The sequence below is a fragment of the Mustela lutreola genome, chromosome 1 (assembly GCF_030435805.1).
Source record: "Mustela lutreola isolate mMusLut2 chromosome 1, mMusLut2.pri, whole genome shotgun sequence".
Lineage (NCBI taxonomy): Eukaryota > Metazoa > Chordata > Mammalia > Carnivora > Mustelidae > Mustela > Mustela lutreola.
Window position 1 is genome coordinate 240,885,771 of NC_081290.1, and position 13,819 is coordinate 240,899,589.

Consider the following 13,819-nt stretch of genomic DNA (forward strand, 5'->3'; position numbering starts at 1 on the left):
TTTTACTCTTTCAGAGACATTCTTAAGAGAATGAAAAGACAAACCACAAAGTGGGAGAATATATTTGCTGGTCAAATATCTGATAAAGGACATGTATTCACAATACAGAAAGAACTCTAAAACTTAATATGAAAACAATCCAATAAAAAAATGGGCAAAAGATGTGAATGGACACTTCACCAAAGAAGACATACAGATTTAGCATATACGATGATGCTCAACATCATCCGTCTGTAGGGAAAAATAGACTATAACTATCATGAGACAACACTACACATCTATTAGAATGGCTAAAATTAAAAGGACTGACCATACTTACCAGAGAGGTATGGGTGGGGAATGGGTGAAATGGTGAAGGGGATTAAGAGCACACTTATGTTGATGAGTACTGAGTAGTATATGAAACTGTTGAATTGCTATATTGCACATCTGAAACTAACACTGTTATTAACTATACTGGAATTAAAATTAAATAAAAATAAAGAAAAAAAAAAAGATTGGGGCGCCTGGGTGGCTCAGTGGGTTGAGCCGCTGCCTTTGGCTCAGATTGTGATCTCAGGGTCCTGGGATCAAGTCCCGCATCGGGCTCTCTGCTCTGCAGGAAGCCTGCTTCCTCCTCTCCCTCTCTCTGCCTGCCTGTCTGCCTGCTTGTGATCTCTGTCTGTCAAATAAATAAATAAAATCTTTTAAAAAAATTAAAAAAAAAAAAAAGAAAGAAAAAAAAAAGATTGACCCTATTAAGTATAGGCAAAGTTGTAGAACAATTAGAACCCTCAGACATTGCTGGTGGGAATGCAAAATGGTACAACCACTTTGGAAAACAGTTGGCAGTTTCTTAAAAAGTTAAACATATACCCACCACATGATCTAGACATTCTACTTCTAAGAATTTAACAACAACAACAACAACAACAACAACAAAACAAAAACAAAAACCCCAAAATAAATGTCCGTAAAAAGACTTGCCTACAAATGTATATAGCAGCTTCATTTGTAATAGCCAAAAATCGGAAACAACCAAATGTCCTTAACAGGTGACTAGATAAATAAACTGTGGTATATCATACAATGAATATTACTCAGCAACAAAAAAAGGGAGCTTCTGTGGGGAACCTGGGCGGCTTAGTCATTGAGCATCCAACTTTTGATTTTGGCTCAGGTTGTGATCTCAGGGTCATGAGATCGGGATTCTCATTTTCCCTCTCCCTCTGCCCCTCCTCCCACTCATGCTCTTTATTTCTCTCCAAAAATAAATAAATAAAATCCTAAAAGAAGGGGAAACTACTGGTAACATGCTACAACGTGGATAAATCTCAAAATAATTACACTGAATGAAAAAAAAGAGCACATGCTGTATGATTTAATTTATAAAAATTCTAGAAAATCCCAATTATTTTTGTAGTGACTAAAAGCAGATTAATCCTTATCTGGGGACTGGAAGGAAGGGCTGGGAAGGAGACTTTACAGTGAGGCACAGAGTCACTTTTGGGGTGATGAATTTGTTCATTTATAGTTGTGATTTTTTTTTATGGGTGTGTACATGTGTCAAAATGTATCAAATTATACTTTAAATGTATGTAGTTTATGGTATGTCAATTATAAAGTCATCTAAATGCTTCATTCTTATTTTATAAAATAATGAACTTGACTAGCTGATCTCTAAAGTTCCCTCCCGGTCCAATAATCAGTATTCAATGATTCATATTATTCCTTTTAATCAAAGATAGAGGAAAAATACAGAAATGAGGAGAAAAACAAAGAAAGAGGGAAATTCGTGATTCTAGACTCAAGTCAGGCACAAATCTTTTTTTTTTTTTTTTTAAAGATTTTTTTTTTAAAGATTTTATTTATTTATTTGACAGAGAGAAATCACAAGTAGATGGAGAGGCAGGCAGAGAGAGAGAGAGGGAAGCAGGCTCTCTGCTCAGCAGAGAGCCCGATGCGGGACTCGATCCCAGGACTCTGAGATCATGACCTGAGCCAAAGGCAGCGGCTTAACCCACTGAGCCACCCAGGCGCCCAAGTCAGGCACAAATCTTAGACCAATAGTAAACTGCCAAAGCTAAGACACATTGCCAAATTTTATAAACTTTAAATATAAAAGTATTTTTAAACAAAGAAGGAAGCATGTCATACAATTCAAAGTACTAAAGAACAAAATCTTATACTTAAATACAATATTTTTGTATTTTTTGGAGTTTATTCATATACACTTTCTCGTTTGACCTTTGCCTATCCCATGACAGCAGCAGATAACTTACCATTTATCAATGCATTTCTGACAAAAGCTGTGAGCACAGGGCAGGATGAGGTCAGCTCGACCATCCATGCAGATACAACACTCCTCCTCATCAGTCAGCTGCTTCACCCTGCAATGTGAAAGCATAAATCTTCTCTGTTGTCATTATGCTTTAACTTTGTCTCCAATGCCTTAGAAAGCATTATCAAAAACCAATGTAACCCTCAATATAAAGCAAAACATGACTCATGCAAAATCAGACTAAATTTTAGGGTTAACAAATATGTTTAGGGAAGAAGTACTAAGAGGGACAAATTTCATAAAGAAAGGCTGGGTCATAAATACTGTGAAGATCAAAAAGAATATACAAAGAAAAACTGGAAATACTCGTCTTTCTGAAAATAATAGTCCATCTTAATCATATCACATTTATATAAATGAACTCAACTGTCAGAAGACTTATTTGCCATGCAGAATACAAAGCTCTCTAAAATATGAACTTTGCCCTTGGACATTACCATGCTGATGCTGATAATGGGCATATACATGAAAGAATAACTTAGTCTGAATAATTGGGGCTATAGGAAATACAAAAGATAGGAAGTTTGCTTCCTATCTTTCTCTGTCCTTAAGGAGCTCTTTCATCTTGGGAAGAGATATTGAACCTTCTATTCCAGCCCCAGTGTTCAGCAGCCCCAAGTCAGCAAAGTGCCTTTGCATGTGGTATTTCCTTTTCCTGGAATACCCCTGTGAGTCTGGTAAACTCTAACCCAAGTAACTCAGCTCAGAATATCTTCTCTCCGCTCTCAAAACCAATATTTGCCTAAATTAAAGGACTTTAAAATATTGCATTAAAAAATATATTGCATTTTAATTGGCTGCTAATTGGTCTAGCTACTAACTCAAAGTTCTTTGAATACAGACAGTTTGTCTTAGGTTCTCAATAAATGTTTCTTTTTTTATTTTTATTTTTTTGACAGACAGAGATCACAAGTAGGCAGAGAGAGAGGAGGAAGCAGGCTCTCCGCGGAGCAGACAGCCCGATGCGGGGCTCGATCCCAGGACCCTGAGATCATGACCTGAGCCGAAGGCAGAGGCTTTAACCCACTGAGCCACCCAGGCACCCCTCTCAATAAATGTTTCTTAAAGTGATTTTAATCTGCTTTTATCCTTCATGTTGTTCTACAGTTTTTAGGTTTTCTTTATCAAGCATGTATCACTTTCATAAGTATGCAAAAACGAAATGTTTCAAAGTATAGTCACTAGACTATAAACTTCTTAAAGGCAGAAGGTATCTCTGACGTTTTGATTCCCCGCTGTGCTTGTACTACTATATACAAGACATTGAAATACCACTGTAGTTGGTGGGAATGCAAGCTGGTATAGCCACTCTGGAAAACAGTATGGAGGTTCCTCAAGATGTTAAGAATGGAGCTACTCTACGACCCAGCAATTGTACTACTAGGTATTTACCCCAAAACCACAGAGGTGGTTTAAAGAAGGGGCACAGGTACCCCAATGTTCATACAGCAATGTCCATGATAGACAAACTGTGGAAGGAGCCAAGATGCCCTTCAACAGATGAATGGATAAAGAAGAGGTAGTCCATATACACAATGGAATATTATTCAGCCATCAGAAAGGATGAATACCCACCATTTGCATCGACATCGGTGGACCTGGATGGGATTATGTCGAAGTGAAGTGAAGTGAAGTAAGTCAAGCAGAGAAAGACAATTATCGTGTGGTTTCACTCATACGTGGAATATAACCAATAGCACAGAGGACCACAGGGTAAGGGAGGGAAATCCAAAGCGGGGGGGGGGGGGGGGGGTGGTGGTATCAGAGAGGGAGATGAACTATGAGAGACTATTGACCCTGAGAAACAATCTGAGAGTTTCAGAGGATAGGAGGGTTGGGGGAGGGGATAACAGGGTGATGGGTATTGAGGAGGGCACATGCTATGATGAGCACTGGGTATTATACTTAACTGATGAATCACTAACACTACATCAAAAGCTAATGATGTATTATACAGTGGCTAACTGAACACACACACACACACACACAAGAATTACCACTTTAAAATTTGTCAATTTGAACATAAGAAAGAATATAAGCAAATGTCAAATATGCAAGTAGTAAGTGCTAACTAAGAAGGAACAAATGAGTATTAATGAGCATTTCAAATCTGTTGGAAAGATGAGGTTGAAAAGTGACATACCTTTGACAGAGGACATTGTGGGTGAATAAAAGTTGGTGAGGTAGGAAAAAAAATACTTCTGGAGTATATATGTAACAATCTGATCCCTGAATGTCAAAATATGTTTAAACTTATTCTGATTGGCAAACTAGAATCAGAGTTTGATCAAAAGAAAAGTGAATCCCCACTGAAATAGTATTTAGGAAGACTAATTGGGAATGCAGTATGGGACATTCTAGAGGGAGGAAAATCATTCAGATCCTTACTTCAGCAATTCACTTGGGAGATAGCGACCAGTAAAGGGACATTACAAAAGACAAATCGTTAGGATGTGGGTGATAGGTTAAACCTCCAGGCAAAAGAAGGAAGCCCCTGAATCAAAGTGGGGAAACTGAATGAAATGTAGATGGACACACACCTCATTTTCTAGATCTATTCGGTTCAATGTTTCCGTATCTCTTAGGTGCTACATTCTGGACCAGACCCAGATAAACTGGGGTCTCTGCTTTTGAGCAGCTTACAATTTGGCTAAGGATGTGTCAGTAGCAAAGACTTAACTGAATCCAAAAAGAGGGACAGAGTTCTGAAGGTTAGAAGGCTGTGAAGAAGAGCACTGCTCTGGACAGAAGTAAAAGAAAGCACAGGAAACACAGAAGCAGCCAGCAGAACCTGTACAATGTTCACTTGATTTCTTGCTACCTTCCTAGCAGTACACGAACTAGAAGAAGGAAGGAGAAAGGGTCTTGCTCTAGTTGTCCTTGTTACACCGCTTGTAGAATGGAATATTGAGTTCTATGCCCTCTACCCTGAAAGATATATTGACAGATAAAGGATTTTCCAGGAAAGCTTCTGGGATAGGAAAGAGACCCAGAGAACAAAGGCCAAAGGAAGTGGGGGTGCTCATCCTGCAGAACAGGGGACCAGTGAGAATTTGATTAATGTTTTCAAATATTTGAAGGGCTGAAGAGAGAACAGATTTGTTTGGTGGGATCCAGAGGGCACTGCTACTGAAATAAGAATACAGTAGTAAATTTAAAATAATGAAAAAAATAATAACAGTGAACTCTTACATATTATTACATGCCAGGCCCTGTTGTAAGCATTTTTCATATCTTGACTCACTTAGTTCTCTCAAGAATCCTATGAAGCAGGTATTATTGTTATCATCCTCTCTTAAAAAAATGAGGGAAAAGAGAAAAAATTGCTCAATAACTTGTCCAAAGTCACACAGGAGTAGAGCCAGGATTTGAACACAGGCAATTTTGTTCTAGAGTCTGTGCTATGCTGCCTTGAGAGAGTCAGATTTTAGCTGTCCTGAGGAATATAATGCGAAAGGGAACATTTCACAGTGATTAGTGCTTGTGTTTGTGTGGTACTGAGTCCCATATACCTTCAGATGTTCAAGTAGAGCTGGACAAAATGTGACAAGACTACTACTCAAAGTCTTACTGGTGGATCAGCAGCAGTGACTCCATGTGGGAGCTTGACGGACTCTCCAGCTCCTCCTCGAAACCACTGACTACAAAGTTTAAGAAGCTCTGTGGTACAGTCTTTACTCATTAGAGAGTAATAATGCAGAGGTTAGGGGCATGGTTGTATTGCCAGCCTCATCTGAATGTGACTCTCAGCTAGGTTAATTTCTAGCCAAGTCATTTATTTGTCTAAACCTCAGATTCTCTGAAATGGGCCAGTAATTGTATCCCCATGGGGTTGTTTTGAGGATTTAATGAGTTTATATGTAAAGCACTCATCAAAACGCTCAATACACTGTAAGTACTCAATAAATGTACCATTAACAAACACATGTATGAGATAGAAGACTAAACCAAATAAATATCCTTTAAAACACCTTCAACTTGAAAAGTCTGTTTTTCTATGAACTAGAGTATCAGGGTAGAACTCAAAACCAAAAAACATACAAAGGCAAGAAGCAGCCCTAATCTACCAATGAGGCACTGAGTTTCCAGGGATAACACCCTTACCTCTTTCATTGAGATGACTACAACAAGAAAAAAGTATTACTTTCATTTGCTACCACACAATTTAAATATCCTGGTAAGTCCTATTCTCAGCTTTCAAGATACTTAAAACAAAACAATAACAACAACAACAACAACAACAAAAACTGCCATTCTGAACAGGGAGAGGAAGAAAAGCAGAAAATCAGACACCTGTCTGTGAAAGATTAACTTTACAAAATACAGAAAATTAAACCCTAAACACTGCCTATCATGTTCTAAAACTCACTTGGCATTTCAGTACCACTTGTACAGCCCAAACCCAGAAAACCAAACAATCCTATAATGATAAACAGAAAATAACAAATGAAGATATAGATTTACCACAGTATAGTTTTGGAAACCAGTTGGCTAAGAATGGACCAGAAAATGCAACTGTAAATCAAGCAATAAAAGAGAAATTCTTGCTAAGCATATTCTTAATTTTAAGGTAAAAAATACTGTCAATACAGATTTTTGCTGTCCATTCAGTATGACAATAAGACAGGATGTCAACATGTTTGGACCCACGTAAGACTTTTTCCAATGAGGCATTTACAATTTAAATTATGGTCATGGTTGTCAAATGGCAACAGGTGGAAGCTTTCACATGCCAAGAGCATTACAGAGAAGGAAAAGAAAGTTTAGATAGAACAATAATACATTAGGCCTGAGTAAACAAGTGCCATCAAAGAAAACTCTGGCTGATTTCATTTCCTTCTGGTAATTCAGTATATGCAGTTCATACACCAACTTTTTCATTCCTGAATGGTCTGCCAATATTTACAATTTTTAATGCTCCAATTAGTCAGATATTTTAAAGGAAAACTGGAATGATTTTGCCAGATTCTTAGACCTAATTCCCTGAAAAGCTTTGACTGTCTAATAACATAAATACCTATTATAAGAGAGATATTAATATCCTCTGTTATTAAATTCAAGCATGTAGAGTGGAGAGTGCATTCATGGAAACTGGATTAAAAGAAACATTAGCTGGTGTGAGCCACTTTAATTTTTCTTTAATTTAGCATTCTAAAAACATCCTGAAGCACAGAATAATCCAAAAGCTTATCTGGGATACAATACAACTGAGATAAAAAGTAATGTGATTCAGAAATCACAAGGGGACCAGCAAACGTATTACTGCAATTTCAGTAGCTTGTGTATTAGAAAACAAGAGAAATATGGTTCTTATGCATTCTATACCTTCCCATCCAAAGACTAGCCTGACAAGATGTTACAGATGATGAGTTTTCATCTTGGTCTTCAGAAGTGGAGCTCTGGGCCAATACTCCTGATGCTTGACTTGTGATGTCTTTATAAAGCTGAATAAACTGGTACAAATTCATGATCCGTGATGCTTCTACAATGCCAGTGCTTTTGTTGATCTAAAAATAAAATTTAAAAAAAAAGGGAAAGAAGAAAAAAAGTTCATAATTTCTCTGGCCATTTTTAAAAAGTTTTTATTTAAATTCCAGTTAGTGAGCATACAGTGAAATATTAATGTCAGTGTAGAATTTACTACATACAACACCTAGCGCTTATCGCAAGTGTCCTCCTTAATCTCCATCACCTAATTCACCCATCCCTCTTCTCTGGTCAATTTTTCCCAAAAAGGGGGAACAAAAATTTAGTCAATCACCGTAGGAAATAAAAGTTTTCAAAGTTTGCAAATTACCTAACAAGAGAAAGAGTCTGAGCAAGTGAGTGGAGTTCAAAGTACTTGCACACATTTATCTCATTTGATACTCAAAATAACCCTGTAGGGTTGATTAGGCATCACTCTGTTTAGAGTTGATGAGGTCAGATAACTCTCCCAGACCTAAAAAATGAATTTGAGAGATCAGTATTGACAATTCTTTTTAATTTCTTAAAGAATTTAACTAAAAGATTTGAATCCAACACTCACATGCCATTCTACTATACTTGAAACAACTACTAGTTTTCTTGAATATCATAAGTTCTAGTTTTTGCTAGAATTTCCAAACTAAAGCAAGAAAATTACATTAAAGTAAATATTAACAAAAAGTGGTTGAATTCTTCCCAGGAGGCTATTTTGCATTTTGGCAAGCACCCCTCTTTGTTTTGGCAAAAAATTCATTTAATACGAAGTAGAACCAGTGGCCTACAGATTGTACCTCTCCTCACTTGAGCTTACATTCTTTTTTTTTTTTTTTTTTTAAGATTGTTTTTATTTGACAGAGAGATAGAGTCAGAGAGCACAAGCTTGGGGGAATGGCAGAGGGAAAGGGAGAGGCAGGCTCCCCGCTGAGCAAGGAGCCCAATGCAGGACTCAATCCCAGGCCCCTGGGATCATGACCTGAACCGAAGGCAGACACTTAACCAACTGAGCCACCCACACAAATCCCTGGAGCTTACATTCTTAATGTGAGGATATATTTGGGGCAAGTGTGAGGTACAAGGTAAGGAGAGAAACTATTGCTTTCATAAGACTTCGGGAGTCATAGAGTGGGTCATATATTTTCTTTTGAAGTAATCAAAGTAAATAGGGTTGAAAGGGGACTGTTCTTGGAAGAACCTGAAGTAATCAGTGACAGGCTAGAGATGTTAAAGACTTTTTTTTTTCATCTATATTATTACATATAGTATGCTTTATTCTCCTTGCTTTACAATATTCCATTGTGTAAATATGCTTCACTTTACTCATTATAATATTCAATTTCATATATATATGTAATCTATTATTATTATTATTCATTTTAGCCATTCATCATGTTATTTTATTTTCTTAGTTAACTCACTACTTATGATCTCTACTATGTTATTTTAGTAACTGCTATATGGTTTATTGCTTTATGCTTTATAGCTATGCATCTTTATCTCACCAGTCTACATTGATGTGATGGTATGACACTTCAGCTATGATAGCCTTAAACAGTACACTTTCATTCTCCCCCCCTTTACTTTTATGCATTTGTTGGCATGCATTTTCCCTTTGTGCAAGTTATAAACTCCGAACTACATTCATATTATTTTTGTTTAAAAATCAATTATCTTTCAAAGAAACTTTAATAACAGAAAATATTCTTAAATTTTTGACATAGCTAACATTTCTAGTACTCATTGTCCATTGTGTAGATATATATTTCCATCTAGTATGATTTTTCTTCTGCCTTAAGGACCTCCTTTTAGATTTCTTGCAGTGTGGGTCAGCTGGTTATGGGTTCTTTCACCTATTATATGCCAAATTTAGTCAAATTTGGAAAATTTTTGGTTATTTCTTCTTCAAATATTTTCTGTATTTTTTTTAAGTGTTTCTTTCTTTCTTTCTTTCTTTTTTTTTTAAATTTCTCTGCAGCGTTAACAGTATTCATTGTTCCGGTGGTGGGTATTAAGGAGGGCACATATTGCATGGAGCACTGGGTGTGGTGCAAAGACTGTTTTTTTAGCACAGGAGATGGTAAGGAAGACTATGGGAACAGAAGCAATGAAATCTACTAAGTACATATCAAAGTTAACAGGACAAACAATATCAGAAAAAATTTACAAAGAAATGAATGCAAGAAGAGGGGGAGAAGGCCTTAAAATTGTGCAGAGTAGGTGTTTTTTTTTTTTTTTAAAGATTTTATTTATTTATTTTACAGAGAGAAATCACAAGCAGATGGAGAGGCAGGCAGAGAGGGAGAGAGAGAGGGAAACAGGCTCCCTGCTGAGCAGAGAGCCTAATGCGGGGCTCGATCCCAGGACCCTGAGATCATGACCTGAGCCAAAGGCAGCGGCTCAACCCACTGAGCCACCCAGGCGCCCCCAGAGTAGGTTTTGAAATGTGTTCATGGAACTGGGCATATAGGAAGGTGAAGTAGATAGGTTACATTTTAAAAAAATTATATCAACATTTCAATTTGGAGTGAAAATAATAATAGTTGTAACTAACATGTATCACCTGTTTATTATTTGAGAAGGCAGTGAGAAAAAAACTAAGAATCAATTATGAGTCAGATTCCGTACTGTGAAGATAGTGGAACAATCTCTAAAACTGATGACATTTTGGGAAGGTAAAATTTATCTGGAGATGCAAATATGTAAGATTCTTTGTAATAAAAGATTATATGTGAGATAGAGGACAAGAATAGAGAATCAAAGGTGACAGGAAATCATAGAGGCCATTACAACCGACTTTCAGAGCTGAGGAAAATAGACGAGACCTCCTTTGGAACTGCAGAGTTTGGAAGAAATAAGGGAATAATTCCTATAAACTTGGTATTTAATAGCAAGATTGATCAAACTAAGCTACTATAATCATAGGATTCATGCAACGAATATTTACTAAGTACCCATTATATGGATATTATGCACATAACTATGTACTGTGTGCACTGTTCTAGGCACTGGTGGCCTACTGTGTATAAACAAAATCCCTGCCCTAACGGAGGTTACACTATAGGCAGGAGAGACAAAGTACAGATCAGATGAAATGGAAATAAGTGTTATGGAGGAAATTAAATGGAGAAGATACACTGAAGGGTTGTAGGGAAGGCCTCACAGAGAAGGTGATATTTAAGAACTGGAAAAGGAGCAGGAATGAGTCATTTGAGTATCGGAGGAGAGATCATTCCAGGTTGGAAGAATATTTCGAAGTGCACAGAAGTGCACTAGGTGAGGAACACGAGGAGTCCAGCCAGGAGTGCAGGGGGGCTGGACTAGAATGAGAGAGGGAATGAGAGTGGTAGAGGATAAGGGTAGGGAATGAGGTGAGACAGAACATATAGGACTTCACTAATCATAGTACTAATTTTGGTTTTTATTATAAGTGCATGGAAAGTCACTGGAGAGTTCTGAGCCAAGGACTAATATGATTTGATTTCATTTCAGATTATATGTGGAACAGACTGGTTGCTGTGCTGAGACTAGACAGAATTATGGGGGCAAGGGCAGAAGCAGGGAGACCAGTTAGGGGGTTATTAGCATAAGCCTTGTGAGAGATGATGGTTGCTAAGAATAGGGCAGTAGTAGTGGAGATAGTGACAACTGGCCAGATTCTGAATATATTTTGAAGAGAAACCCATCAGGATTCATTTATGGATTGACTGTGGGATAGGAGAAAAAAAGAGAAGACAAGGATGGCTGGCGCCACGGTTTTGGTCTAAGTAACAAGATGGATGAAAATAGTATAATTTATAAAGTTTCTTAATAGCCATCTTCGTCTATAATTTTAATTAACCCATTAATTTTTCTTTTTTTTTTTTTTTTTTTTTTTTTTTTTTTTTTTAAAGATTTTATTTATTTATTTATTTGACAGAGAGAAATCACAAGTAGACGGAGAGGCAGGCAGAGAGAGAGAGGGAAACAGGCTCCCTGCTGAGCAGAGAGCCCGATGTGGGACTCGATCCCAGGACCCTGAGATCATGACCTGAGCCCAAGGCAGCGGCTTAACCCACTGAGCCACCCAGGCGCCCCCCCATTAATTTTTCTAATATTATTCCCACAAAATATTTCATTCAAACATCATTTAGATTATTTTTTATAATGAATTAAATATTGTTTGAGGGTAATAATGATAGCCGATGACAGTAAAGAAAAGGTCTTTTTGTAAATACAGGTTATAGTACAATTGTTTAGTTGCTTAAGATTAAGAAATTAGAAATTTCCTCTCAATCAGGTTTTCCTATAGGATTTCAATTTTTTTCCTAATGTTAACATTGACTTCTCATAGATTCTTTCATTAAGAACCTAGGGAATGCAAATAAAACACTTCTTTGGAGTAGATCTAAAAATCAAAAAAAATTACACAAATGAGAACTCTGCCTGCCTACTGAGGGAGAGAGAATCTCAAGTAGACTCTGTCAGCGTGGAGCCTGACGCCGGGCATGATCCCATGACCCTCAGATCATAACCTGAGCCGAAATCAAAAGTCAGATGCTTAACTGACAGAGCACCCAGGCACCCCTGTATAGGTCTTTAATATTTGTGCTTTTCTATTTAGAATCTTAGGGAAGATGTTTAAGTGCATACAGATGTAATGGTTAGAGATACTGAGGTGACAGGAATTTGACTAACAGTAAATTAACATCTTAAATATTAATCCTATGTTTGCCAAAGAGGAGTAACAGAATACCAAGGGTTCGGAAGCCTGATATTCATATTCCCACAGTTCTCTACAGTTTATACTTGCGTCTTCAACATGAGCTGAGTACTTTATGAGGTAAAGATGGAGAGAGAATGTAATTTAGGTATTGTACTGTATCAATCAACAAGGAAAACTTCAGCCTATCCCAGTCATTTAAAATGAGAGTACTTCTACAGATTTTTGTTCACTCAACATATACTGAGTTCCTACCAGATGCAAAGCAGTACAGGCCATAAGAGATAAAAGGATAAATCTAGACAGAGCTCCTGCCCTCGGGAACTTACTGTTTACTAGGGGAGCTTAGAACCTAAATAATTTTATTCTTAATGTAGAATTTAGTTTATGAAGTATAATAAAATGCTATTGGAGTTTGGAAGAGGCAAGAGAATTTCTATTGAGGAAGACTTTATGGATGAGATGGTATTTGAGTCGGACCTTTAGAGACATTAAGTCTAACCATGCAGGAATAAAAAGATGTGGGAGGGGCGCCTGGGTGGCTCAGTGGGTTAAGCCACTGCCTTCGGCTCAGGTCATGATCTCAGGGTCCTGGGATCGAGTCCCGCATCGGGCTCTCTGCTCAGCAGGGAGCCTGCTTCCTCCTCTCTCTCTCTCTCTGCCTGCCTCTCTGCCTACTTGTGATCTCTCTCTGTCGAATAAATAAATAAAATCTTTAAAAAAAAAAAAAAAAAAAAAAAAAAAAAAAAAGATGTGGGAGAAACTATCACCTGATTACCCACAAGCCATTCCCACTTTTCATTGCCAGCAGAGCCCTGATTTTGTTTTTGTGTCTCTCACTCCCTGAAATGACTCAAGTCAGTCCTTGTTAGTCTAACCTAAACCAATCATGGTAATTGTAGCTCTTGGGTCAATGTATAAGAAGGGGACACGAGCTGATAGTGATCCAATAAACTGAGAAGAGGGATCTGCTAGGTCTTTGAATTAACCAATCTGGGAGCCACTTTGTATAAGGATTTCTTAAAAAGTGAGAAAATACATAGTGTTCTTCTTTAAACTAGTGTAACAGGAGTTTTCTGACTTGTAACCGATAGCAATTTAAATGAGAGAGGAATGGACTTTCTAGCTGAAGGAACCAATGAGCAGAGGCTCATTTCCCACCGGGTGGGAAAGTAACAGCTATACAACCTTCAATTAGTTAACCCTGGTGAGACTGGAGTGCAAAAGGTGATAGTGGTAACTGAAACAGAAAAAATAGTCTAGGTTGGTAGATTGTTCAGGACCTTGAATGTCAGGTCAATAAGCTGGGACTATTTTGTCGCCAGTGAAGAACTGCT

General features: G+C 37.5%; 1 protein-coding gene across 3 annotated transcripts in view; it reads right to left on the bottom strand.

The window, feature by feature from the left end:
- RNF141 (ring finger protein 141) overlaps positions 1-13,819 on the bottom strand; it is a 37,890-nt gene that overhangs the window by 6,810 nt on the left and 17,261 nt on the right. For all 3 annotated transcript variants that reach the window (XM_059136015.1, XM_059136023.1, XM_059136033.1), the window contains exons 4-5: positions 7,646-7,827; positions 2,262-2,369 (exon numbers count right to left, since the gene is read on the bottom strand). In XM_059136015.1, the coding sequence (XP_058991998.1) occupies positions 2,262-2,369; positions 7,646-7,827 (290 nt within the window). The remainder of the gene's footprint in view (positions 1-2,261; positions 2,370-7,645; positions 7,828-13,819) is intronic.